General features: G+C 38.2%; 3 protein-coding genes across 3 annotated transcripts; all 3 read left to right on the top strand.

Moving 5' to 3' along the window:
* Positions 1 to 10,804: 10,804 nt before the first annotated feature.
* On the top strand, positions 10,805 to 19,510 carry LOC149052472 (uromodulin-like). The gene is made up of 5 exons (XM_089205248.1): positions 10,805 to 11,144; positions 11,235 to 11,384; positions 12,146 to 12,268; positions 17,707 to 17,841; positions 19,060 to 19,510. Exons 1-5 carry the CDS (start codon positions 10,820 to 10,822, stop codon positions 19,413 to 19,415), a joined length of 1,089 nt encoding a protein of 362 aa, XP_089061374.1. The 5' UTR covers positions 10,805 to 10,819; the 3' UTR covers positions 19,416 to 19,510.
* On the top strand, positions 12,731 to 14,458 carry LOC113683877 (uncharacterized). The gene is given in 3 exon segments (XM_089204369.1): positions 12,731 to 12,853; positions 13,027 to 13,389; positions 13,392 to 14,458. Coding segments are annotated over 3 exon segments (999 nt in total). The 5' UTR covers positions 12,731 to 12,741; the 3' UTR covers positions 13,916 to 14,458.
* Positions 19,511 to 24,456: 4,946 nt separating the features above from the next.
* On the top strand, positions 24,457 to 25,395 carry LOC149052473 (uncharacterized; the record flags this gene model as incomplete). The annotated part of the gene is made up of 1 exon (XM_089181031.1): positions 24,457 to 25,395. A coding segment is annotated over one exon (939 nt), but the record flags the coding sequence as incomplete, so codon positions are not given.
* Between the last annotated feature and the right edge of the window lie 477 nt (positions 25,396 to 25,872).

Below are 25,872 nucleotides of genomic sequence, written 5' to 3' on the forward strand. Positions count from 1 at the left end.
GAGTTGTATATGTTTGTAAAAATGTCTCCAGAATAAAATTTGCCATAGCCCTCTTCCAGAAAAATAATGGTCCGTCACTAAATACGGGAAAAGACCTGTACTGCTAAAAGTTTCGATGAAACACGTGCCCTGACTAATTGAAACAGTCTACTTTATAGTAGTACGGATACACGGAGAGAAAGCTCATCAGTGTGTCTGATTTCAGTTCCAATGTTTCTTCGAGTTTATCCAAAATTCAAATGTTGAATCGTATGTCTCAGAAAAAAAAACCAAAAACAACGAGCTACCTGTCTGCAATAAAGAAAACTCGCCACGTTTAGATTGAAACAACGACAAGAAATAAACTGACATCAATAGCATAGTTTTTAGATTTCCAATCTGGCAAGATATTCGAGCTTCATCGGTATTTGTCACAATTTATTTGCTTTCCTTTAGTCTAGAATATTCCCAAACACATCTTGAAAAACCCTAAGGGTAGTCTGAAACAGGTGGCTTATAACAAAAACATTGTTATTAGCTATCAGCTATTGAACCGTCAGTTGAGGAGGAAACAGCTAATTGGAAAATTGTTGTGAACTCAGTATTCTGTGCGTGTTTAATTAAACGAAACAAATTATTATTGTTGTAAATAGGTTGCAGTTATTATTCGAGATGAACACGTATACGATGTGAATCTAACGTGTATGCTGCAAGCCTTCTTTAGGCGATAAGGTCGACTGGATACGCCTGAAGCTGTGTTCTTTGATCGTTGGAACTATGCGGTCAGATGCGATCGATCGAGACGTTGCGATCCAAAGTGACACCATCGTAGAAAAAACTATTTGAATTCTATAAAAAGTCATAACTTTTTCCATATTCTGCAAAACTTTGATCCACTTAGTCTCACATAGAGGATTCTCTAGTGTTAATCAAAAATTTAACATTTAATATGCATTGAAGACAATACCTGTTGTGTTTCTTTTACTTTACTAAAAATTCTTACTGCGACTTAATTTTGGCGGAGAGAACCGACGTCAATAATTTGCATGGCAGGGTTATTTCAGTAGTGTAATCAACTGAGTTGATAAGGTAAACTGTACATTGGAGCGATTGGAATCGCTCTGACGAAGGGTTGACGAAGCTCTTGACAAAGGGCTAACGCTCGAAACGTCAGCCTTTAAAGCATTTAAACTCTTTACAGTGGCCAATTTACGTTATCAATTCAGTTGATAAACTAAATTTCCCTGTTATACTCTTCCACCGACGCAGCACCACAGTTTCTTTAGAAACTTGCCTCCACTATTAATTTGCATGACCGTCAACTTTCCACGTTATATACCAGAGGTAGACGGCTGGTTGTGCCTAAAAACAACACTAGATGACTGGGCTTAGATATCTTTCTGAAAAGAGAATTCTCACAAGCCTTGTAGTTTTATTCCAGTTATACGGATATTTTGGACTTGTCTATCGCTGCTAAAAATTAGCCAGAAGTTTGCGTTTGATTCAGCTGACAGAAACTCGACTCACACAAAGGAAAAAATGATAATGACCGGAAGTTGCCAGTTACGAGGAACACTCTTGCGTGAGTATAAAAGCCTATAACAGTTGGCTTTACCTTCGGACGGTATTTTGAATTACAGGCACGATCGCAAACTTTATTCAATAAATTCAACACTAGAAGCAGTGGGAAATCAACAAAGCTACCCAGGGTCAAACTGGATTTTGCGCGCTGTAGTTTTATTTTCTGGGGTGCCTCGATTTTTTTAATTCGTTACCTTTAAGTTTTAGGAATATCAATTATAGAGTTTTATTCGGGAAGCCACGGACGATTATTTCTTGTGGTTTCTATTGTAGTTTCAGTAGTTTTTAACTGTGTCATTTGTATTATAGGTACTATCTTATATATACTTCGATAATTTGTTATTTTTTAGTTTCGTGAGTGTTTGAATCCATCAAAACGGGTTCAAATAGGAATATTTATCTAATTGTTCGCTCAGCCATAAGAATGTTCCAGGCGGGCGCTTGTTTGTTTGTTTTTCTCTTTTTCGTCCGGAATTCAATGAGAAAAAAGAATGCGCTGATACACTCTCGCTCAAACCTGCGCTAACCAGCAGAGTACATTCTTTGTTAGCTCTTTGAGAACGCTTTTAATATAAGAAGATTTCAGACTAAAAATTTACCATTTCCTTTGCAGTAGATGTTTTTTTAATCGCTTAATTCTTCTTCTCTTTTTGGGAAACAAGGAAGAATAACCTCCATTTAGTTGTTAAGTCATGATCATCAAAAAACATCAGCGGAGTATAACAGTGCGAGTGTGAAGTATAAGGGAGTGATCCATGCATCGCACTGCTAACAATGAACCTAAACGATTAGGCCATTTTTTCTTGATGTTTATTTTCTTTACGGGGGCCCGCTAAAATCACGTTTAAATGTTATTCCTAAGTATTGCTCCGCGTATCCTGTACTGCGCATAAAAACACGCATGAAAATCAAGAGGTGTGAAGGAAAACGAGACTACGGCTAGAGTTCTTTTATTTCTGATAATGTTGGACTGTAACGAGGAAAGAGGCGAAACAATAAGGAACATGGCTAAAAATCGCCTGCTTTATTTTGAACACAAACTAGTTTCATGCGGTAGCTATTTGCCAGCATGTGGATTTTTTAGAAGAGGGTTTCCATAATCAAATATATAATATGACCATTAGCGAATATGCTATGAAAAATTGATATTGTAGATGTCTTCAGTAATGAGGGTGATCTTCAGGTTTAATAATCCCATAAACTATTCCTCTTTTCCTCCTTTAACTCGTGTTGCTCGACTTAGTAAAGCCTATTACAGTTGGCTTTACCTGTGGACGGTATTTTGAATGACAGGCACGATCACAAACTTCATTCAATAAATTAATGTTTCGTAGAAGCCTGGCTCGTGCCCTGTACGCTTAGAAAAGTTGATTCGCAAGTAGTTATTAACAACCATATGTTTTGAATAAAACCGAATCTTTTTAAATGTTTTGATCGATGAAAACGGATCCAAGAAAATCTAATTGGTCCCTTAGCCGTAAGGATGCTTCAGGCTCTTTGTCGTCCGAACGAGAGAAAAGAATGCGCTAATACACTCTCGCTAAAAACTGCGTTACCCAGGAGAGTTAACTCTTTGTTAGCTCTTTGAGAAAGACTTTTAACATAAGAAGTTTTCAGACTAACAATTTATCATCTCCTTTGCTGTATATGTTTTTGTAATCGCCCAATTCTTCTCCTATTTTTGGAAACAAGGAAGAGAACCTCCATTTAGTAATTAAGTCACGATCATGATAAACAGCAGCGGAGCATAACAGTGCGAGTGTGAGGTATAAGGGAGTGACCCATGCATCCCACTGCTAAGAATAAACCTAAAGGATTGGGCCATTTTTTTGTAATATTTATTTTTTTCTTACGGGGGCCCGCTAAAGTCACGTTCAATTATTTTTCCTTAGTATTGCTCTACGCATCCTCTACTGGGTATAAAAACACGGATAAAAATCAAGAAGTACGACCACGTCTCGTGTTTCTCCACGCAGTTCTTTCTTGCTTTTTTTCGTGCCTTACAACAGAACAGAGCACAGTCAGGGCTTCTATATTTGTTATATATGGAATATTGTGCGCTATTGCGAACTCCATTTTTTTTTCGAACGTCTTACAACTCTAGCAATTTGCCAACCAGCAGGAGAGCTAGTTCTTTAAAAGTACAATAATTGATATCCACAAGAGGTTAACTGGTACTTGTGTGGGTACTTATTTTAACTTGTACGTGCACGTCAAAACCGACATAGTGATACTGGAAATCAAAGTTAATTAGTTTGTGGACAGCAAGTTTTGAATGAGTTTCCTTTCTCTGAAATAGCGCATGAAATGAGAATCAGTTAAATCACATGTTAAGTACGAAAAAGTAAACGATTTCATAGAAAACTTCAATTTATGAAAAATTCTTGAATGTTCATCAAAAGGACATGACTAGTCACTTGACAACAGTTCGTCGGCCGATTTCCATTCTTATCTAATATTGCATTTGATCATTGGCTAAAATGATGTCTAATGAACCATGTGTTTTGTTCGTTAGACATAAGAGTACCCTCAAATTTCGCCCATAAAAAGCTGACATTAGTCTCAAGCTATTTGTCGTGACTGATGTTAGCACTTATTTTAAAGAACGAAAAATAAAGCTTTTTAAATACAAATTAATGTTTGTATGACAATATCAAGAAATTTAGGTAGCAACTTTCTTTTTTTAGTAACTATTCAAATTAGCAACTTTCCAGCATTTTAGGATTCCAATCGGGACAGGCCTAGTCTCAGTGAGGTGATGGCTTTTACGGCTAATTAATGGTAAAATTTTCATCATTTTACGACTAACGGTTTATTTTTTTCTGTTATTTTGATTATTTTGGTTGTGTCCCGATAAACTGATCTCCCCTCTAAGGCTCTGTGATATTCTTACGACCTCCCCCCCCCCCCCCAAACCTTCATTGGCAGTCAATTTTTTTCCTCTCTACACTTTGTTGGAGACGATTGACCCCCTCTGTTCTCATTGACATCCATGTGATCTCCCCAGAATCTCCCCCTTCTTCAACGGCTGGCCTCTAAAGGATATCGAGAGAAAATTGAAGTATATTCAGGTGATACTAGACTACGACAGGAGCTCCTGATTACGACCACAAAACATAATAAACCACTGATTCAGCTTTGCGGTCATCGGTCGTTGAAAATATTTTTTGATCAATTTTTTTTGCCATTGATCAGGTTGATCGATATGTTTAGGCAGGAGTAGGTAAACACTGTTGGAACACTATATTTCCGTGATTTTCCAGGCAGAATTTGATTGAGGGGAAGGTTGAGAGCCGTCTTTGTATTTAGATAAGGCTATGTAAATTAGAAAAAAGACCTATTGCCAAAAGTGTATCAAGAAAAGCGGATCAGCTTAAAGTTAAGCAGGCTTTGTTTAACGATTAACAATGACCGTATATGGCTACTTTGGAACAATGGCGGAAACAGCTTTAAAATACACGTGGGATTTTTCAAAATTTCCGATTATCATACGAGCGGCAGATTCAAACCATCGACAAAACTGATGATAAGACAAATCCTCCCCGTGGGGGTGATTCTGGTAGATTCTGGCAAATTGTCACGGTGGGGTGGATGGTGGGGGGACTGCAGCTTTCGTATCTGAAGTAAAGAGATGTCACCATTTTTTCCTTTATATTGCTTAAAACTGGCGAAAGATATATTCAATTAAAGGCTCACTGTGCGATGCAAAGGTAATGAGAGCATGTGTAACCTGGTATTAGCATCCGAAGCCTACCACGCCGTTGAATCATGTAGAAGACTATCGTCATTTGCTCGATTGAAACACTCTATTTACCATACAAATGCTACCTGTTTACCGTAGCGTAAATGCATAAGCCCAGCAAAAACTTAACACGCGAAAAAATCACACCCCTTGATTCGTTAAACGCCGTCTCGCGTGATTGAGAACAAACGTAAAGTCCCAACGTCCGCTTTCTACAAAGCGAGTGACTTTGGATAAAACATGTGCTCTGACTGGTTGAAACAGTGTGCTTTATTATAGAACGGATACACGAAGAGAAAGCTAAGCAGTGTGTCTCATTTCAGCAGGTGGTTGATAACAAAAACATTGTTAATAGCTATCAGCCATTGAACCGTCAGTTTAGGAGAAAAGAGCTAGTCGGAAAATTATTGTGAACTACTATGCGCGTGTTTAGACGTATCAAATTATTGCTGTTGTAAGTAGGTTGTAGTTATTAATCGTGATGAACACAGTTGAATACGATTTGAATCGAACTTGCATTCAGGTGATAAGGTCGACTGGATACGCCTGCAGCTATGTTCTTTGATCGTTGGAAGCACGCGCTCAGATGCGATCGATCGAAACGTTGCGATCCAAAGTGACCCCATCGAGGAAAAAACGATTTTAATTCCATACAAATTGATAACTTTTTCCACTTTCTGCAAAACTTTGATCCGCCAAGTCCCACATAGAGGATTTTCTAGTGTTAATCAAAAAGTTAACATTTAAAATGCATCGAGGAAAATACCTGTTATGTTTCTTTTGAAACCTAATTTTTGCGGAGAGACCCGACGTCAATAATTTGCATGACAGGTTAATTTAGTGTAATAAACTGAGTTGATAACGTAAATTGTTTACCGTAAGGAGTTTAAAGACTGTAGAGGCTGACGTTTCGAGCGTTAGCCCTTCGTCAGAGCGATTGGAATCGCTCTGACGAATTGCTAACGAAGCTTTTGACGAAGGGCTAACGCTCGAAACGTCAGCCTTTAGAGCCTTTAAACTCTTGACGGTAGCCAATTTACGTTATCAACTTAGTTGATTACATTAAATTACCCTGTTACATCTCGTACCGACGCAGCACAACAGTTTCTCTAGAAACTTACCCCATTTTTAATTTGCATGACAGTCAACCTCCCATATCATGTGCGAAAAATAAACGGCTGGTCGTGCCTCAAAACATCACCAGGTGACTAGGCTTAGATATGTTTCTGAGAAGAGAATTCTCACAAGCCTTGCAGTTCTATTGCCGTTAAACAGATATTTTGGACCATCGTCATTGAAAATTAGCTAGAAGTTTGCGTTTGATTCAACTTACAGAAACTCGACTCACACAACGGATGAAATGATGATGACCAGAAGTTGCCAGTTATGAGGAACACTCTTGAGTGAGTACCAAAGTCCTTTCGAAAAAATTAATCTTATTTAGTATGTATCACAAGAAGACTACGTGAAGGGGAGCTTATAGCTTCACTTTGGATGATTTTAAATGAGTGTGTCCTTTGTTATGCGGCTGACCACAGAGGCTTTCTTCAGGAAGCGAAGTCAAATTTTTTCAAAGGATATACTAAAGAAGCCAGTTTAGCAATGTATTACTGAGCTACAGACTTTAAGCCTGACTTAACTCACGGCTCTATCATCAAAAGTGAAGCTCTCGTGCCCTATTCTTCTTTCAAAACATGCTTCGTTGATGTCAGAATCTCCTCTTGTTAAATTATTCATACGCTTTTAAGAGAACTTTTGCACCCGCTAGTTTGATAATGTTGGACAACACACTGGCTCACACTTGTCTTTACTCTTGAGCACGCTTCGTTTTGACACGAACCATGATTTCTAGGTTCCATCAGTGATTGCACTAAAGAGTAAGAAAGAAAAAAAAACAAACGATTTACGACAAAACTCTCAACAGATGTGATTGCCAAAAAACCGCGCATGCCTTTTGTCAAAGTGAAAATAGAATCCGAGTTTTAAGATTGCGTTATCTGTGTCACATATTGATATGGAAATAGCGCATAGACTAGGTCATAAAAATTACCAATCCATAATCACTCGAGTAACTACTAACACTTCGGACTATGATCTTCGTCGGTTTGGGCAAAATGCAATTATAAGGAACAAAGATACAGAATTGCATTCGTGTAGTAAAATGCTTATAGGACCTTTTGGCTGAATCAGGTCGAGCCGAACTAAATTCACATTTTTCTGTTGATCATGCCACAAGGATCTTACCTACTCTCGGTCTCTAAATAATGACCTGGGGACTTAAATTTACGCTCCTTTACGATCAAAAAGAAAACTTACATAGCTGTATTATAACGAAAGATGAAAAGAAACGAGTTTGGAAAGTCCGACTTTTTCCGAGATATTTTCTCAGAACATATAACGCAGAGTTTCGCTGCCATTTATTTACATTATAACGACGATATCACGTTTAGACTTTGGGCCAAACTAGGTTTAATGAAGTCTGCTGGTGGCATTACAACTTTTGACATAAAGCATCCTGTTTCATAGTGACACCACTTGCGCACATTCTGGCCTGTATAAAGTTCCAAACTCAACGCAAGCTAAGTTTCAAAGTTATCTTTCTCCCAACGATCAGTTTTTCGATCTTGAAAAGGAGAGAAAGACTGCGGTATTCACTCAGGCAAGTTCATAGCAAAGGAGAAGTACCTTATGGTTCTATTATCATCATGATAGCATAGAGCTAAACTAACAATATTATTTTGGGAAATGTTCATGAGCGTTTTCAGGGGCGGCGAACTGTGTGCTATTCTGAAAGTATAGCGTGAATGTTTGGATCAGAAGAAAGAGCTGCTAATACATCAGGGAATGGGTCATAAAGAATTCAGTTACTTCATTATTTAGATGTCTGTTTCCAGTTTGCATTATCTGTCATTGAGGAATTGCATTTAAGAAGCTTTGACACTACTGTTTGGAAAACTAAGCAAAATTTTTTATTTAACGATAGACGAACGCGCTATATAACTGTTCGATAATATTCGCGTCTTAATCGATCCGTGTCATATCTCATGCACACCTTTTCATATTAAGCTTTAAATTTATCGTATGCGTGTCATATCGTTCGTCATGTGTGTGCGATATGTCATACTGCTTGGAGCAAAGCCAAACAGTAGGTGGCTCTGCAGTTATCGTATTCCCTCTTTTTCTGTAAATGGCCACATATTTGTATCACTTTACTCTCAAAATTCGACTCTAATTAGTATGCTAATAAGTTTCACCGGCACCCGCTGGTTTGATAATGTTGGACTGTAATGATGAAAACTTCACTTATCTCTTAAACTCGCTCTTTTCTAAGATCAGCCATGGTTTTTAGGTCTCAGCAGTGACTGCACTGAAAAGCAAGAAAACAAATCTAAACGATAAAGACAGAACTCTCAACAAAAGTGATTGTAAAGGAGTGCCTCTTGTCAAAGTGAAAAAAACAAATCCAAATTTAGAGACAGAAAAATTATCTGAGGTCTCACATTTTGATATAAAAATGAACATAGGAGGTCAATAGCGCATAAACAAGTATGAGGAGTCAAGAGAAAGAGCAGCAATCATACTATAAAATGTGTTTTAGGTCAGGTTGGACGGGAAATTATTTAGCTTTCGTTCATGACGTAAGGAACAAAATGCGTTCAGCCTTAATGTCATGACCTAGCGAAAAACACGTTCACAGTTCTGCCCCATTCCTAACAAAGACAATGTTATAGCTGTGTCAAACGAACGATAATAAGAAATGAGTTTTGAAAAGCCAAGGGATTCTGAAAAAATGTCTTTATTAGATAAAACGAAGAGTTTCGTTACCATTTACTTACACTATAACAACGTCGCATTCCGAATTTCTAAGAAAACGGAAATTCTGCTTGGATCTCAGCCAAAATGTTTTCAAAGAAAGTCTGCAGGTGGCATTAAATTAAGTTTCAAAAAGAGCATCGTGTTTCATAGTTCCTCTTTCAATACAAGTCAAGTTCAATTTAAAGTCAATTTGCTTCCATAGGTCTCTTTATCGATTTTGATAAGTGAAGGAAGACTGCGATACTCACTCAGGCAAGTTCATAGCATAGGAGAAGTACCTTATGGTTCTGTTATCATCACGATAGGACAGAGCTAAACCAAGGATATCATTTTGGGAAATTTTTTAATACGCGTTGTCAGGGGCGGCGAACTGCGTTCTATTTTAAAAGAATTGCGTGAATGTTTGGACCAGCAGGAAGAGCGGCTAATACGTTAGGGAATGGGTCTTAAAGGAGTCTGTTACTTTATATTTAGATCTTTTTCTTTTTGCATGCATCGGGACGACGACCGTTCGCTGTACTTAGTAAAAACTGTTTCTGCCTTTGAGGGATTGCATTCAAAAAGCTTTGACAACTTCTTATTGGAAAAAAAATAAGTGAAACTTTTGATTAAGCTTTAGACGAACGTGCAATGGGATTGTTTCAGTATCCGTGTCTTTTCGACTTGTGCCATATCTCACTCTTGCTTTTTTACGCTAAGCTTTGAATTTGTGGCATGCATGTCATATCGCCCGTCATGCTTGTCTGCGATATGTCATACTGCTTGAAAAACAGCCGAACAATAAGTGCCTCTGCAGTTACCGTATTCCAGTGTTTTTCTGTGGACGGCCACATATTTGTATCACTGTGCTACGTTTACAGTTCTGACCTATTCGTAACAAGAACAATATTGTAGTTGCGTCAAACAAACGATGATAGGAAACGAATTTTGGAAAGCCAAAGAATTCTAAAGAAGTTTTTTTTAGATAAAACTAAGAGTTTCGTTGCCATTTGCTTGCATCGAATTTCAAAGAAAAGAGAAATTCTGCGTCAATCTCAGCCAAAATGTTTTCAAAGAGTCTGCAGGTGGTATTTCAATACAAGTCAAATTCCATTTGAAGTTCATTTGTTTCCAAAGGTCTTTTTGTCGATTTTGAAAAGTGAAGGAAGACACTCAGGCAAGTTCATAGCACAGGAGAAGTAGCTTCTGTTATCATCATGATAGGACAGAGCTAAACCAAAGATATCATTTTGGGAAATTTTTAATACGCGTTGTTAGGGGCGGCGAACTGTGTGCCAACTGTTAAAGGATTCTGTTACTTCATAAAACCGGGACTACGACCGTTCGCTGTACCTAGTAAAAACTGTTTCTGCCTCTGAGGAATTGCATTCAAAAAGCTTTGACTTCTTTTTGGATAAAAATTAGTAAAACCTTTGATTAAACCATAGACGAACGCGCAGTTGGACTGTTTTAGTTTCCGTGTCTTATCGACTAGCGCCATATCTCACGCTTGCTTTTTTACACCAAGTTTTAAATTTGTCGTATGCATGACATATCGCTCGACATGCGTGTCTACGATATTTGATACTGCTTGGAAAACAGCCAAACAATAAGTGCCTCTGCAGTTATCGTATTCCCCGTTTTTCCGTGGGCACACTCATATTTGTATCACTGTGCTCTCAAACTTTATGATTTCATTTTAGGTGAAATTATATAACTACAATGGGGATCCAAGAGTTCTTTCATTTACCAGTTTTCCTCTTCATGTTGGTATTGTCTCGCTCAGTTGTTGCTCAGTACCACCGTGATACACGCGAAGTCTCCATTTTTGGTAAGATGCTTCAAAAACACATTTTTAAAACAATCACTGGAGCTGCATTCGGTGATGTGTGTTTGCGGGAGTGTTATCGTGACGTCAGATGCCAAAGCTTTAACTATGTGTTCACACAAGACAAGTGTGAGCTGAGTAACCGCACAAAGGAAGCCAGGCCTGAAGATTTTGTACCCAACTCTGAGAGATATTACTTCAGACGAGATATGAAGAGAGGTGAGCGTTAAGGCAAAATGATTTAGCTAACTGTTTTAGAGAGGGAGATATCGCATTTTTCCTTCACTTTCTCATTTTCTTATTTTCTAGCTATTCTCGGTGCCATTCCAGAGCTGTCTGCAGACTCGTGCAAGGAGATCAAGGCTAGTGAAGGTGGACAAGCGGTCAGCGGAAAATACTGGCTGAATTTCATCAAACCTGACACTCCTGTGTTGGCTCATTGTGACATGAAAACCGAAGGTAGAGTAGGACAGTTAAACAGAATGGACATACACTAAAAAAGTATGTGCCTCGCATAAAAGCTAATGGTCAGCTTTCTCTCAGGTGCAACTCTCTTTTGTTGTTGATCGTAAGTCTGACCATTTGTTGAAGGGAACACTTGGAAAAGATTATTGCTATTTCAAAGAAAATTTAGACTTTTTCTTGATCGTACAAGATTTTTTCCTTGGAAACTAGTTATGAAGCTGCAAGAAGCTATTCTGTCAGCCCTTCCAGAGCAGATGGCTGAGTCTTAATCTAACAGCAGAAAACTAAAATCAACCGAAATAAAGTCGCATCACCCACAAATAAGCGCCTGCGCATTTCCATACAAGGCGGATCTTTTTTATTAATCCTATCTTTTATCTTAGTTATTTTTTTTTTATATCTCAATCATGTACGGCAGTAGATGACCGTAAGAATTGCATATTCATAGGAATCTAAGTTTTTCAATGTAGGATTTAATAAATCTTGACTCGTTCGCATCCTACTAAGTAAGGTGAATGCACTGTTCGCTTTAATTTCCAACACCAAGCAACGATTCAATATGTTATTGGAATGATCTACATAGAAACTCTTGCAGAGCCTGCTCGATAAAGCTGTTTGAAAATCACACCCTTGGGTTTTTTTTAATCAACTGTGACTAACTTGATAAAAGTGGATCTGAACAATAATTCGCTTAAAATTGTCCTTCTTTATCAATGTATATTGTCGCTCTAAACGATTTGAATTTTCATTAACAGATTCTGACGAATGTAATGCCTCATTTAGCGTTTGCGATGTGAATGCTAACTGCAAAAACACTCTGGGATCGTATCGCTGCTCTTGCAGAGCTGGGTTTTCTGGAAATGGACGTAGCTGCAAAGGTGGGAAGAAATTTGATCAAAAACGTACATTAATCATTAAGCAATGTCGTTGCAAGGTGTTGTTTCGCTGAGCTTTCTTCAACTATTTCTTTATAAGATCTGAAATTGCTTCGCGTGAACAATTTATTCTTCATTTAAATGCAAAAGTTCGGTACAAATGTGATGAAATCTTCGCATTGCTTTCTTTAGATTCGATATTCTTTAATTCTATCTTGCTGCAAAGAGTTTACTTTGCACGTCAGCGATGAGTCGGGGCTTCCATAATCAACCCTAGACATCTTACACTTTATTTCCCAAGTGTTGACCCTATTCTCAAAAGTGTTTATTAAATGTGTAGCTCTCTCGGCTCATTGTCCAATTGAAGGTGATAAAATACTGGGGGAAAAAATAAATACGTAAAGATAAGGGCCACAGAATTTGCATAGAAGGAAGAAGAAGTAACTTGGCTTTCCTTTTTTAACTGATCTTGACGAATGCAGCGCTTCACCATCATTTTGTCCAATCAATGCCGATTGCGAGAACACCATGGGCTCTTATCGCTGTTCCTGCAGACCTGGATTTTTGGCAATGCAACAACCTGTTACCGTAAGGATAATTGGATTTTAAACACAGCCTAACTTGTTATTTTTAACGCTTCTATTTCAATTCGCATTTTTTGTGGACATTTTCCTCAAAAATTTCACAGATATCATGTTTATAACCAGAAGCCCGTTACTAAATAGTACATTTCAGGCGTAAATACTTTTTCCTTTGTAAAGGTACTTTGAATCTCAAAACCGATGGGAGAAGGGGACGCTTCGGCACTATACAGACCTTCACTGTTCCACGGACCACTCGCTATCTCATCAAAGCCTGGGGAGCTCGGGGAGGAACACATTCCTACGATTATGGATACCTTCCAGGAACATATTATGGTGGAAAGGGAGCGTTTATAGGAGGCAAGTTCAGACTGAATAATGGAACAGTGTTAAATATTGTGGTGGGACAAAGAGGAGGGGATTCGGTGGAAGTAAAAGGTGGAAATAGCACTAAAAAGACAGCAGCTCAACTAGGAGTGTCCGTGGAAGACAATGCTGGCACTGGAGGAGGGGGAGGAAGTTTTGTTTATACTGCAGATAATGTTTGTTGCTGGCTGCCGGAGGAGGAGGGGGTGCATCTGGTGGATATAATGGTGTGGATGGTCAGGCTGGTTCAAATGGCATCGGTAGTGTGGGGAAAGAATCCTCACAAGTTCGAAATGGAGGCACAGGTGGGCAGCCAGGTGAATGCAACAGTAACGGCGGTAACTACCATGGAGGAGTGGGTGCCGGTTGGTTTGGTCAAGGTTGTACCCGACTGGGCACGTCCCATGGGGAAAGAGGTGGATCACGCGCTGAAGGCTGGATCGGAGGTCAAGCCGGAGGTATGAATAGCGGTAATAACGGGGGCCCTCCACCAGGAGCAGTTGGTGGGTTTGATGGTGGGGGAGGTGGATCAGAGGATAATGGTGCATCAGGCGGAGGTGGTGGGTACTCTGGGGGAGGTAGCGGTACCCATGCGAAACAAGCCAGAGGTGGAGGAGGCTCGTACTGTAATGGCCAAGATTGTTCCGGTTTGACTGGTGGGAACTCGAATGATAATGGCCTTGTGCAAATTATAGAACTTTAGGGCTGATTCCAAAACATTTCTTGAGTATTACAGTTATTTTTCAAAAGCCGAAGCCAACACTTTCTCTTGTTGAAAGAAAAAAGTATTCAAAAAAGACAAATAGGTATAACATTTTGTTAAACGTCACTAATCAGTGTTTTGGAAGTTTATCAAGTTATCTAGGTAGCTCATCTAGAATTTTCATAACTCGTTTTCCTTTCAGCGATCTAATACGTGGTAAAGTGACGTCTATTTTCATTATGTTAGGACGTTTGTCATGAGTACAGATTTATTAAATAACTTAGAGAAAAGTTTTGTCATGCAGGTCAGCTATAAGATATGAAGTAGTAAAAAAATACACAGGGTAAGACATCGCTTATAAGAGGTTTTGTAGTTTATCGATAATCTAAATAGTCCATTTATTGGAGTTTCCATAACTCGTTTGCGAGCATGATAATCATTAAGACTTAAAAAGTGACTTTCGTAGATATTATACCTATATTATTGATATTTCACTCGATAAAGCAATAATAATAAAAAGGGTCTAAGAATATCACTAAATTAGATATTTGGTAGTGTGTTTAAGCCTAATTTTTAGTCAAGTTGTAAATTGTTTAACTCATTTTGAGAATTCCAGTTCATTGTAGTACATGGTATTCAAATTATTTCATAGCCTGGTTCAAACGAGATCATCGTTTCTAACTCCGTGTCTAAACTTGCCATCTAACTGGGCGTGAAAATCTTCAAAACTCAGACTGTCCATTTCGTTTTCTCTTTGAGGATTTCCGCCTCTGTTCACGTCAATATGACGTGTATTATATTCTGTTGCTATTTGCTAATTCGCTTGTTCCGAAATTTCACTTTCAATAAGAGAAAAAAAAAGCTGGAGAGAAGTCCGGTAAATGGTCAAACATGGCACGATTTGGCAGGATAATAACATTAGGCTCGTTGCAATTTTCGTCGCCCAATATCAAAAATTTTTATGCCTTAATGCGAAACGATTAACTCTGGGATTTAGTCATTCGAAAAATACCTACGTATCTCTTTCCATAAAAGCAAAAGGAAAAAAAAGCACTTGTAAACATGTATTGAATGTGGTTCGAATGGCATTCTGTGATAAATTAAACGAACTCCTTACGTAAATCAAATTATTTTCATTTTCCTCTATCGTTTCAGGGGAGTTCATTATATTACTTGCACTACTTTCTTGGAAAATTACTAGTGCGATCTGTTGATTAGAAGTCTAATTAAAAAAAGAAAAAAAAGATCGTTTTGCTGTGAAAGGTTTGACATAAATTTTTGATTCGAGATAAGCTCATTAAAGCCATGAAATACCGGCCTCTGTTTGTATGTAAAGAACCTTGACACCTGTTAAACCACTTGTTTCTAAACATCAAAGACTCTGGGATTATAATTGTAATCTACTCCAAGGTAATAGCAAACTGGTGACATGTAATACAAACAATTACTTTCAGGTAGCTTGATTCCCTAAAAAAATTCTAAATTCCCCTAAACAGTTTCCAGGAGGCGTTATGATCTACCTTGGATAGCAATCAAGGTACTTACAAGATATGTAAAGTACCAGGTCAGATATTTTGAAAAGTTTATCTGAATACAGAACAGCTGAAGGTTCGATCGCTACAGTATAAACTATAGCATTTGTTCTTCCTCTGTTTAAGCGTTGAATCCTCTCACCGATATACATTTATCAGGACTAGTTTAAAGAATTTGCGAGTTTCCCACATTTCTTAGGGGAGCATAAATAAAACTTGGCAGGTTTTCAATTAAACAAGGCTGAGTCTCAAGGTTCATTTTCCATCCTTATGTCTGTCGGTTTTGATGTTTCGTGGATTTTTCCCTCATTCCACAAACAGTTTTTAGCCAAGATCCAAGAAATACCTATATTCTTAGCATTATAGCATAATCTTGGTCTTTAATTTTAATCGTAATTTATCTTACAGGAAAGGACAAGCCGGTGGTTGTGACGATGCGATTCTTTATTTCAGTGACACTTTGTATCGCGTATGAAATTTTCGCTCAAGAATGCAAAAAGGATGAGCATGCAATTTTTGGTATGATGCTTCGAAGACACACCTTCAAAAAGTTGAAATCGTCGATTGCAGTCGAATGTAATCGAGCGTGTAAGGATGATTTTCGATGTCACAGCTTCAATTACTTAATTACGGAGAAATTATGTGAACTAAACAACCGGACTAAGGAGGCCAGACCAGAGAACTTTGTACCAAATTCGGAGAGATATTATGTCAGGAGTAATAAGAAAAGAGGTGAGTTTCATCGCCCAAAAGGACTTAACAATGAGTGTAAAATTTAAACTTTCTAAACTACTATGGGAGTTGGTTGGTTAAATTTGAGACACTATGGACAAAAGACATGATATTACTCCAAATTTATACTTTCGAAAGCAAATTATTTTCCATGAAAGAAAGTGGATAGCGTTATCCGTAGTTTAAATTTCTGGGCCCTAGCTATTTTTTTTTTTTGATCGAGAGGAGTAATGAAATTTATTATCCAACTGCAAAAGGTAGGGAACAAATAATGCGAGTGCAAATATCCCGCGATATTGTACAGTTATTTCGACAATTAATTATTTCCCACCGTAAAAAAACCTGTTTGACAAGTTGGCTACACGTGCCTTCTCTTGTACCGTATTTAACAACTGTTCCATGTTTGTTAGTTAAGAGCCTTCAGCTCCTCAAGTACCGGCAGCGATTAATTCAAAGCGTCGTCGCTTTGTGATCGAGTCGGATGATGAAAATGAAATGTAGTTTTGGAAATTATTTTCATATGCAAAGGGCACATCCATGTCTTTAAGAGCTTGTCTCCTGGCAGATTCAAAGCTTTGTTACTGGCGATAAATTATGAATCACTTTTCATTGATAAATGTACACTTTCATACTTGCAGCAAATGCGTACAATTTGAGAACAACAATCGAAAATAAAATTCAACTTTTAATCGTTTTGAAACCTTATGTGACAAGTTGACGGCTCAACTCGTAAAAATACTCAGCGATCTACACACCTAAACGTCTAGTAAGAAAGTTGTTAGAGGGTAGAAGTACAGCTAGAAATTATCTTTGATGAAAATATTTCTTGTCCTCAGTTCCTCTTGGTTCCATTCTTGAATTTCCAGCGGAAACATGTGAAGAGATAAACGCCAGCGAAGATGGAAAAGCGAAAAGTGGCGAGTACTGGATTTATTCCGTTATAACGGGAAAAACTGCTCTGGTTTCTTGCGATATGGAACCAGAAGGTAAAAATATTCAAGTTCTTGTTGTTGCGGCTGATATGAATGTGAAAAAGTTTGTTTAAAAATTTATAGTTCTGGTAATTTAGATATAAAGGTAATGACAATAATATACACTTTTTGTTGCCTTTCAATGAAAACCTTAAAGCAACCATCATAAATAGTAGTAGCCTTACCCTCATCATTTCCCATTTGCACATATTTGTATTTATTGAGTAAAAAAAGTTATGTGTACTCTAGGATTCGGTAGACTTTCAAGGGCCAAATTCTTTTTATCATTACGGCTCGACCAAGGAACTTTAGCAAGTGATTAATTGCAAAGCATTCAGACCAAACTAGCATATGAATATTCAACTTTTGCAGGCAAATGTGTGTGTTTGATGATCGTTACCATCTTAACCGACTACCATACATACCAAAAAAAAAAAACAAAAAAGCATAAAATCGACTCATGTATGTGGCCTGCAACATTTCTAGCGCGGCACTAATTATTCCTGTCCTACATTGTATGTGATATTTGTATCAACCTGCTAATCTATATCAACAGATATTGACGAATGTGCCAGCGGTGTTCACAATTGCCACAGTTCAGCTTCATGTACCAACACTGTAGGATCGTTCAAGTGCTCATGTAACCAGCCCTACATAGGGGATGGAAAATCTTGCATTCGTCTCCCATCAGGTACAAAGTTGAGTCGGGTCTTCCACTGTTGCTGCTTTTGTAACTATGCTTTCACGCAGGCATCCGGCTTTACGTAGATACAAGCAACAGTGGGGTAATAAACTAATTACTCAGATAGTAATCAAGCAACTAGCAACTTACTTTTTTTGCTTCATTTTTGCGCTCAAGGAATTTTGTTCCTTCATATCTTTGGATTTCAAGTGACGTTATGAAAATCGAAAATCCAAAATAATTAACAATAATCCACTTAAGTGGAGGAGAGTAGTCGTGGATATTTATCGAGCCGTCAAGCGCCGAGGTAAATATCCACCACTTTAATCGACAGTGGTAATGAAGAATGTTTGAATGTCAGACAATATAACGAAGATTGGTTGAAAATTAGATTTAACTTAAAAGAACTTGCAAATCACTTCCGAACCAGCCAATCAGCGCACGCGAAAAGCACCATTCACTCAGGTGTTTTATACTAACAAGGGCAGCAACTCCTTGGTGTTCGACGGAAGGGCACCTACTTGGCATCCCCATACTGAGTTCTTAAAATTTAGGTCATAAATCATCAGCGGAAAACCTGCAGATCTGATACTTTAGCAGATTGTTTTATTTATGATTGTTTGTTTATTGATAATGTACAGTAGCTCACTCTCCTGCGGGTGGGGCGTCTAGTATGTAGTTTTGCTTTTAGTTTTTAATTGGATGACAGTGAAAACCATCAACAGTAAAATCCTAGGCAACAACAGGGAGAGGATAGCGGATGACTCAAACAGTAATCATGCAACGAACACTGCCGAAACTTTTTTTTTATTTTTTTGCGCGGAATGTTCGAGACGGTTCCTTGCGCTGAAGATCTTCCGCCTTAATTCCAGAGGAAATTATATATGCTTGTAACAACAAACGAGGAAAGTCAAAACAAGAAAAACCATGACTACTTGAATTGAATTCATGTTGTGACTCTTTGATGTGGTTATGCGGCCGTAAAACTATTTCGTAACTGACTTCATTTGTTTGATCATGATGGCTAGATATTGGCTGCGTTTTTATCGCGTTTTTTCCTGGAGTCAAAAACGTAAAGATTAATACACTAGGAGATTTTAATCTCTTAACTACACTAATAAGTAGCGCAGAGGTCATATATTCTATATAAATCAAATACCAAGGGTTTTACTTGGTTTGTTTCGATTCTTGGACCTACGTCAATCATTTCTACTCTGTCCATTTTAGAGTGTCAAAACTATCAAAGTCTGACTGGGTCAGACAGAAAGATAACCTATGGCAATCAAAACACGGTTTGTGACAGGGGTACTCATGGTTGGTATCGCTTTGAAGGAGCAGCAGGTACAAGAATGCCTACTTCATGTCCACCAAAACAGCGATGTAACACTCACGCATCCGGTTGGCTAAATGGTGCTCATCCCACAGTGGCTGATGGTCAGGTCACCAGGACAGTTTGCTTCCACTGGGGGTCAAACTGCTGCAACTGGTCAAGATCTGTCAACGTGATAAACTGCGGCGATTACTATGTTTACTACATAACTGGCACACCCGCATGTTCCCTCCGCTACTGCAGCACAGACTAAATCGATGCTGGTTCAGAAAATTATCAATTGCTTGAGTCGTCTTTTGAACAATGTTAACTGTGATTTATATGAATTTTACTTTAGTGATATCAGATAGTGTGTTGTGATTGGTCACAAATAATAATGATAATCATGATAAATTAAAAATTAAAAAATTAAGAAGAAGAAGTAACATTAACTAAGGGACTTGTCATTATTTATAGCCTGGTTGGTAGAGAATTTTGGAAGATCACAAGGTTTCTCAGTGGGGGACAGAGGGGAATCGGTCTTCCCCGACAGAAAATGACGGCAGAAAACTATAGAGAATTGAATGTCAGTGAACTGGCAATTACAGCGGAAGGGTGGGGATTATAAAAATGTACAGAACTGCACGGAGGGGTTGCAGGTAATCGTGACTCCAGCAAAGTCCTCCACCAGCAAAGCCCTTCACCCCTGCACCCGCCTCTCCCACCGACAGATGATAAATAATGACAAGTCCCTTAAGTGTGGCTGTTTGTAAAAGTTCTCCGGTAATCCTGATGATAAAGCAGGTCAGTGTGTAATGATTCTCCATACATATTTTTTTCGCGTATTTCATGATGAAGCATTTTACCAAGCTGAGGGCTAATGATGATTTTCAAGGGGTGAGTTTCACATGAAATCACAAGAAACTTTCGTCTAAATAATTGCACGAATTGGTACCCTGTGTTTTTGGTGGCAAAGGGTCTTCCAAATCACTTGCACTGTTTACTAATTGAAATAAACAAAAAAAATACTCGCCAAATGCATCCGAGAATATCCACTCTTAAGTTACCTTGACCAAATAAAACTGGGTTAGAATACCCAATTATCTTGATTCAAAGTTATCATTTCGAAAACTCAAAATGTCAAAGGCAGCTTAATTAGAAACCTTTAAACTCAGTGTTTTTTTCAGTCATACTCGTGGTTTTTGTTTTGACTGCTACAAATAGGAGTCTTAAACATGCTTTTTTTCCTTTTTCATAGATTTAATTTCATTTTTAGGTCAAAAACCTAAAAACAAAAGCAAAAAAACCGCATGGGACATATTGTGTTGAACGAAAACGAAAACTCTATGTAAATTATAGGAGGGCCGAATTCGACGAACCTCCCATTTAAATCAAACTCTTTTAATTTTCTTCCATCGTCCGGACGGGTTTATGACGTTACAGACAGAAAATGATGTGCCACGATTTACCTAAGCAATTTTTCGGCATAAGGTTACTCCGACACCTCCATGGGAAATTACGCACGCCCTGATTAGGAGGTTAATTGCTGCGAAAGATTTGATATAAATTTTTCATTCAAGATGGCTTTATTAAGGCAGGGAAAACTGTAACCTTCACGATTTTTAGGTAGGAGTAAATCGAAAATTGAAATTTTATTCTTCTGACAATTGATTGCAAAAAAAAAAGGTTCAGCTGCTTTACCAAACTTCAACGTTTGAAAAATGCCCTTTGAACATTCGTCTGTATTAATTGCAGTAGCTTTAGATGGAATGGGCCGGCACTTGTGGCTGAGTTGCAAAGGAGAAACGCTGATTAAAGGCGTCACATTAATTGGAAGTTTTCAAAACACTTAAAACTGACAAAAAAAGGAGAATATACTACAAAAAAAAAAACCGTGAAAATGCGGGCATTCAAAGTGGGTTTCATTTACAAAAGCTAAGAGCTTTCTGTAGATATACTTATTTGCTATTTTTCCAGGACGGAGGAATTTTTAAAAACTGCTCAAAATCTCAGGAAAATGCAGTTTATGTTCTAGTCGAGCATTTTACAATAAAGTAATTTCCTAAGTCATTAATTTGCAGGATTATTTGGGTGAACAGTACTCAATTGTAAATTTCATTATGAAAGCCTCTTATTAGATAATAACTAATCTACTGTGTGTTATAAGATACTGAAGTTGATTTGACTTGACCTGAATACCGTAGCTTTTCCTTCAAAGTCAATGGGATTCTGTACATCAATAATATTGGGAACAGGCCCTTACAATTTTATCTTCTCATTTTAATCGATAGAGAACGAAGTTATATCGTCTAAATAATTCTGCCTCAACGATGTGTTTAGGACCTGCTGATTACACGTCTTCCTTGCAAAATACTCTTAATTTGTTATGCTGAACGTTGTCTGTATGTTAAAATCCTTGACACCTTTAAAACTGTAAAACATAAAGTCTGACAATTCAAACCACTGTTTGTATAACACAAAAGAAGTTAGGATTTACTTAATTTACTCCAAGGTATTAACGAATTGATAAACATAAAACACACAGGTATGTTCCAGTGGATTGATTCCCTGAACGAAGTTATAAACTTGAGCTTTTATCAGAAGGATGATCTAATCTCTGTAAGAAAGGAAAAAATGTATGTATAGGAAATGTAAGGATCAGGTCAGATATTTTGAAAACTTAATGTGCAGATATCACACTTAAGGACTCATGTTACGCTATATTTTCATAGGTGGTAGTACATGGACGATCTTTGTTGGTGGAATGATTAGCCTCGTTAATTCTTTCTCTGTTTAAACGTTAAATTTTCTCAGTTTATGTTTATATTTTCAGGGCCATTTTGATGAATATTTAAACATGTGTAAACAAGCATAAATAGATAAATTTGTAAGATTATACACTTAGCTGGTTGTACAACGCACTAAACTATACATTCAAATCGCAATTTCATGAATCATTTGCTGTCCTGTTTTTTTTTCGTTAATCTTTAATTGACCAAAATCGACAAAAAATTACCGTAATTTCTTACTGAAATTATACCGCTTTCTTCAACCCAAATTAATCACAGTATTTATTTTTTTCAAAATTTCTCTTAGAGGAGAGACGAACTAGTGGTAACGACGATGCGGTTCTGTATTGTAATTGCAGTGTGCTACTTTAATGAAATTTTTACTCAAGAATGCAAAAAGGATGAGCATGCCATTTTGGGCATGATGCTTAGAAGACACACCTTCAAAACTATGAAATCATCGATTGCGGCTGAATGTAATCAGGCGTGTAATGATGATTTCCGATGTCACAGCTTCAACTACGTCATTTCTAAGGAACTATGTGAACTAAATAACCGGACTAAGGAGGCCAGACCAGAGAACTTTGTGCCAAATTCTGCGAGATATTATGTTAAGAGTAATAAGGAAAGAGGTCAGTTTAACCATAGAAAACCCTCATCAATGAAGTGAAACCCATCTGAACAATAATGGCTAGTCTTACTAGAAAAGTAAGACCATAGGTGAATGACATAAACTGGTCTAAATTTATACTTTGAAGTTATTCCCACATTTAAGTCAGAAGGCAATTTCTAACCTGAAAGCCTTTTTCCATCGAGAACCATAGTAAACAAAAGTGAATATTTTTTTCTTTCACTTGCGCACTTTAATAAGACGGAAACCCGCAATGAAGTTCATGACGTCAAAACTTGCCTTCTCTCCAGTACATGTATAGATTTAGTTTTATTTTTAGTGGGCAAATGGAATTAGAATTACTTTCTGAAGAAAATGTTTTTCGACCTCAGTTCGTCTTGGTTCCATTCCGGAATTTCCAGCGGATACATGTGAGGAGATACAACGAAGCGAAGAGGGAGAAGCGACCAGCGGCGAGTACTGGCTTTACTCCATCACAACGGGAAAAACTGTTCTTGTTTCTTGCAATATGGAAAGAAAGGGTGACAAAACTGAAGTTTTTTTTGTTCTTGTAATTGATGTGGATGTGAAAATTTTAATTCTTGTGATTTACAGGTAGAGTAATTGATTTGTTGTGCACTGTTTGTCTCGTTTCGATGAAATCCTTGTCACAACCGTCAAATATAGCGGTAAATGTCATGTTGTTTTCTCATTTGTCCATGTCTGTATTACATCAGTTATAAAATTTGGGAACACCTTAACCAAAGTAAGGATACGGTAGACCTTCGGAGGCCAACTTTCTTTTTTTTTTTTTTTGCACTTATTATTCAGCCCGTCAAGTGTTCATGGCCAACTAGAACCTGTCAACACGAATTAGAGATACTTTTTGCGGCGAAACATCTTATAAACGGCAGCTTTTCAATTTCAGTCGCATAAAATTTCCTGATTTCGATCGCATGTGCAGATCTCTGCAATCGGTTTGGGTGTAAAACTGGACGAAAATTCAAGAAAGATAGCTTGGCAGAGAAGAAATTCGACACAAAAAGGCGAAAATAGGCCTCTGAAACAAACAAAGGTTCGCGGTTTGAGGAGTTTTGGCTGATGGCACTCGATCGAAAAGTTTTACCGCGGCTGCTCGAGCCGTGTGAGACTTGAAATTGCCCATAAGCAGACTTCAACAAGATCTTTCAGTTGCAACTTGAAGGTGGTGTTCTACGAAACATATTTTTGCAAATGTCTCCTGGGCCTTCGCAGGTTGCCCCTGTACTTCTATTGGGGGTCGGCATTTCTAGTGGTCAGGGTGTTCAAGTTGTTTAGCATATGGTCACCTAAAGAAGTGAAAGGCATTAATTACAAATATTGGAAAAAAAAAAAACAGAAAGCAAACAAAGATTCTCCGTTTTTATACAAGTGTGTGCATTTTCAATAAATTTTTCAAGCGTTAAAATGTCACCGATTGCCTTGAAATGTTTTAAACTTCGATTTCTCGGTGATGAGATACGTTGTAGCTGTAAGGATTTTTAGATTTCATATTAGATTTAGATTGCATATTTGTGCCCCTCGCAGACAAACAGGCACCGGCAAAGAAGGACTTATTACCTGACCATCTTGCTGTTTGCAACCAGTTAATGTCAATTTATACTTTTCATGGATGGTATATTTGCTTATATTCGACAGATATTGCATTAATTGCACAATCTAATTCTTTTAACCATATTTTTATACAGAGGTTAATTTTACGGTGAGTGGGAGAAAAGGACGCTTTGGCACTGTACAGACGTTTACAATTCCACGGACCACACTCTATCTCATCAAAGCCTGGGGCGCTCGGGGAGAGACTGACTGACTGACTTGCCAACTGATAAACTTATTACTTTTTAACATTTTGATGTCAATTTACATTTTTCACTGTTTTTTTTGTCATTTATAGTAGACGATCTAGTTTCTTTTTATTTCTGTTGCTAGCTGGATTTGAAGCCGGTGGAAGAAGAGGACGCTTCGGCAGTATACAGACGTTCACTGTTCCGCGGACCACCCGCTATCTCATCAAAGCCTGGGGAGCTCGGGGAGGTACACATTCATACGATTATGGAGACTATCCAGGAACATATTATGGTGGAAAGGGAGCGTTTAAAGAAGGGAAGTTCAGACTGAATAAAGGAACAGTGTTAAATATTGTGGTGGGACAAAGAGGAGGAGATTCAGTGGAGGTTAAAGGCGGACAAAGCACTAACAAAACAGCAGCTCAACTAGGAGTGTCCGTGGAAGACAATGCTGGCACTGGAGGAGGGGGAGGAAGTTTTGTTTATACTACAGCTGATGTCCTGTTGCTGGCTGCCGGAGGAGGAGGGGGTGCGTCTGGTGGATATAATGGTGTGGATGGTCAGGCGGAATCACATGGCACCAGTAGTGTAGGGCAGGTTTCGTCACAAGTTCGAAATGGAGGCATAGGTGGGCAGCCAGGTGAATGCAACAGTGAGGGCAGTTACCACCATGGAGGAGTGGGAGCGGGTTGGTTTGGTCAAGGTTGTAACCGGCTAGGCTCCTCCCATGGGGAAAGAGGTGGATCACGTGCGCAAGCGTGGATCGGAGGTCAAGCCGGAGATATGAATAGCGGTAATAACGGGGGCCCTGCACCAGGAGCAGTTGGTGGGTTTGGTGGTGGGGGAGGTGGAGCAGAGGATAATGGTGCATCAGGTGGAGGTGGTGGCTACTCTGGGGGGGGTAGTGGTACCCATTGGCAACAAGCCGGAGGTGGAGGAGGCTCGTACTGTAATGGCGAAGATTGTTCCGGTTTGGCTGGTGGGAATTCGAATGATGATGGCCTTGTGCAAATTATGGAATTGTTCGGCTGATTCCAAAACATTTTTTTGAGTTTTACAATAATATTTTCAAAATGGATTTCTGTATTATGAGTAGTTGTGGTGGTAATTGCAGACGTTTTATATACATTTAAATCCTTTGTTCCTTTTTCAACAAGGGAGATGATAAGAATCCTCTTCCTCTGGCTACGTATTAAAAATGGCACCGTCTAGGAGTATAATATTCAACACGCTTAAGCTTAAAATTCTGAGATTTGTTGACATTTTTTGAAATTTAACTTGTAAGAGTGTGATCAAAAACCATTATAAAGTTAAAAATTTGAAGGGAACTGTCCAATGATTTCCATCTATTAACTATCCTATTATAGAAAGTCTTTTAAATAGTAAACTCTTCAGAACTGGTCCCGAGTAAAACAAAAAGAACGCTTCACAGTAGGCACAGTCGTCTAGTTATTTATTGTACAGCAAAAGGAATAAATTAGAGGAGGCGATGCAGAAACAAATCGAACA

Source organism: Pocillopora damicornis, chromosome 1, assembly GCF_964200805.1.
Source record: "Pocillopora damicornis chromosome 1, jaPocDami1.2, whole genome shotgun sequence".
NCBI classification, from domain to species: domain Eukaryota; kingdom Metazoa; phylum Cnidaria; class Anthozoa; order Scleractinia; family Pocilloporidae; genus Pocillopora; species Pocillopora damicornis.

Coding starts and splice junctions, on each gene's coding strand:
- LOC149052472 (XM_089205248.1), top strand. CDS start 10,820: ATGGGGATCCAAGAGTTCTTTCATTTACCAGTTTTCCTCTTCATGTTG. Junction 11,145..11,234: donor CAGACGAGATATGAAGAGAG/GTGAGCGTTAAG, acceptor CTTATTTTCTAG/CTATTCTCGGTGCCATTCCA. Junction 17,842..19,059: donor TTGCATTCGTCTCCCATCAG/GTACAAAGTTGA, acceptor TGTCCATTTTAG/AGTGTCAAAACTATCAAAGT.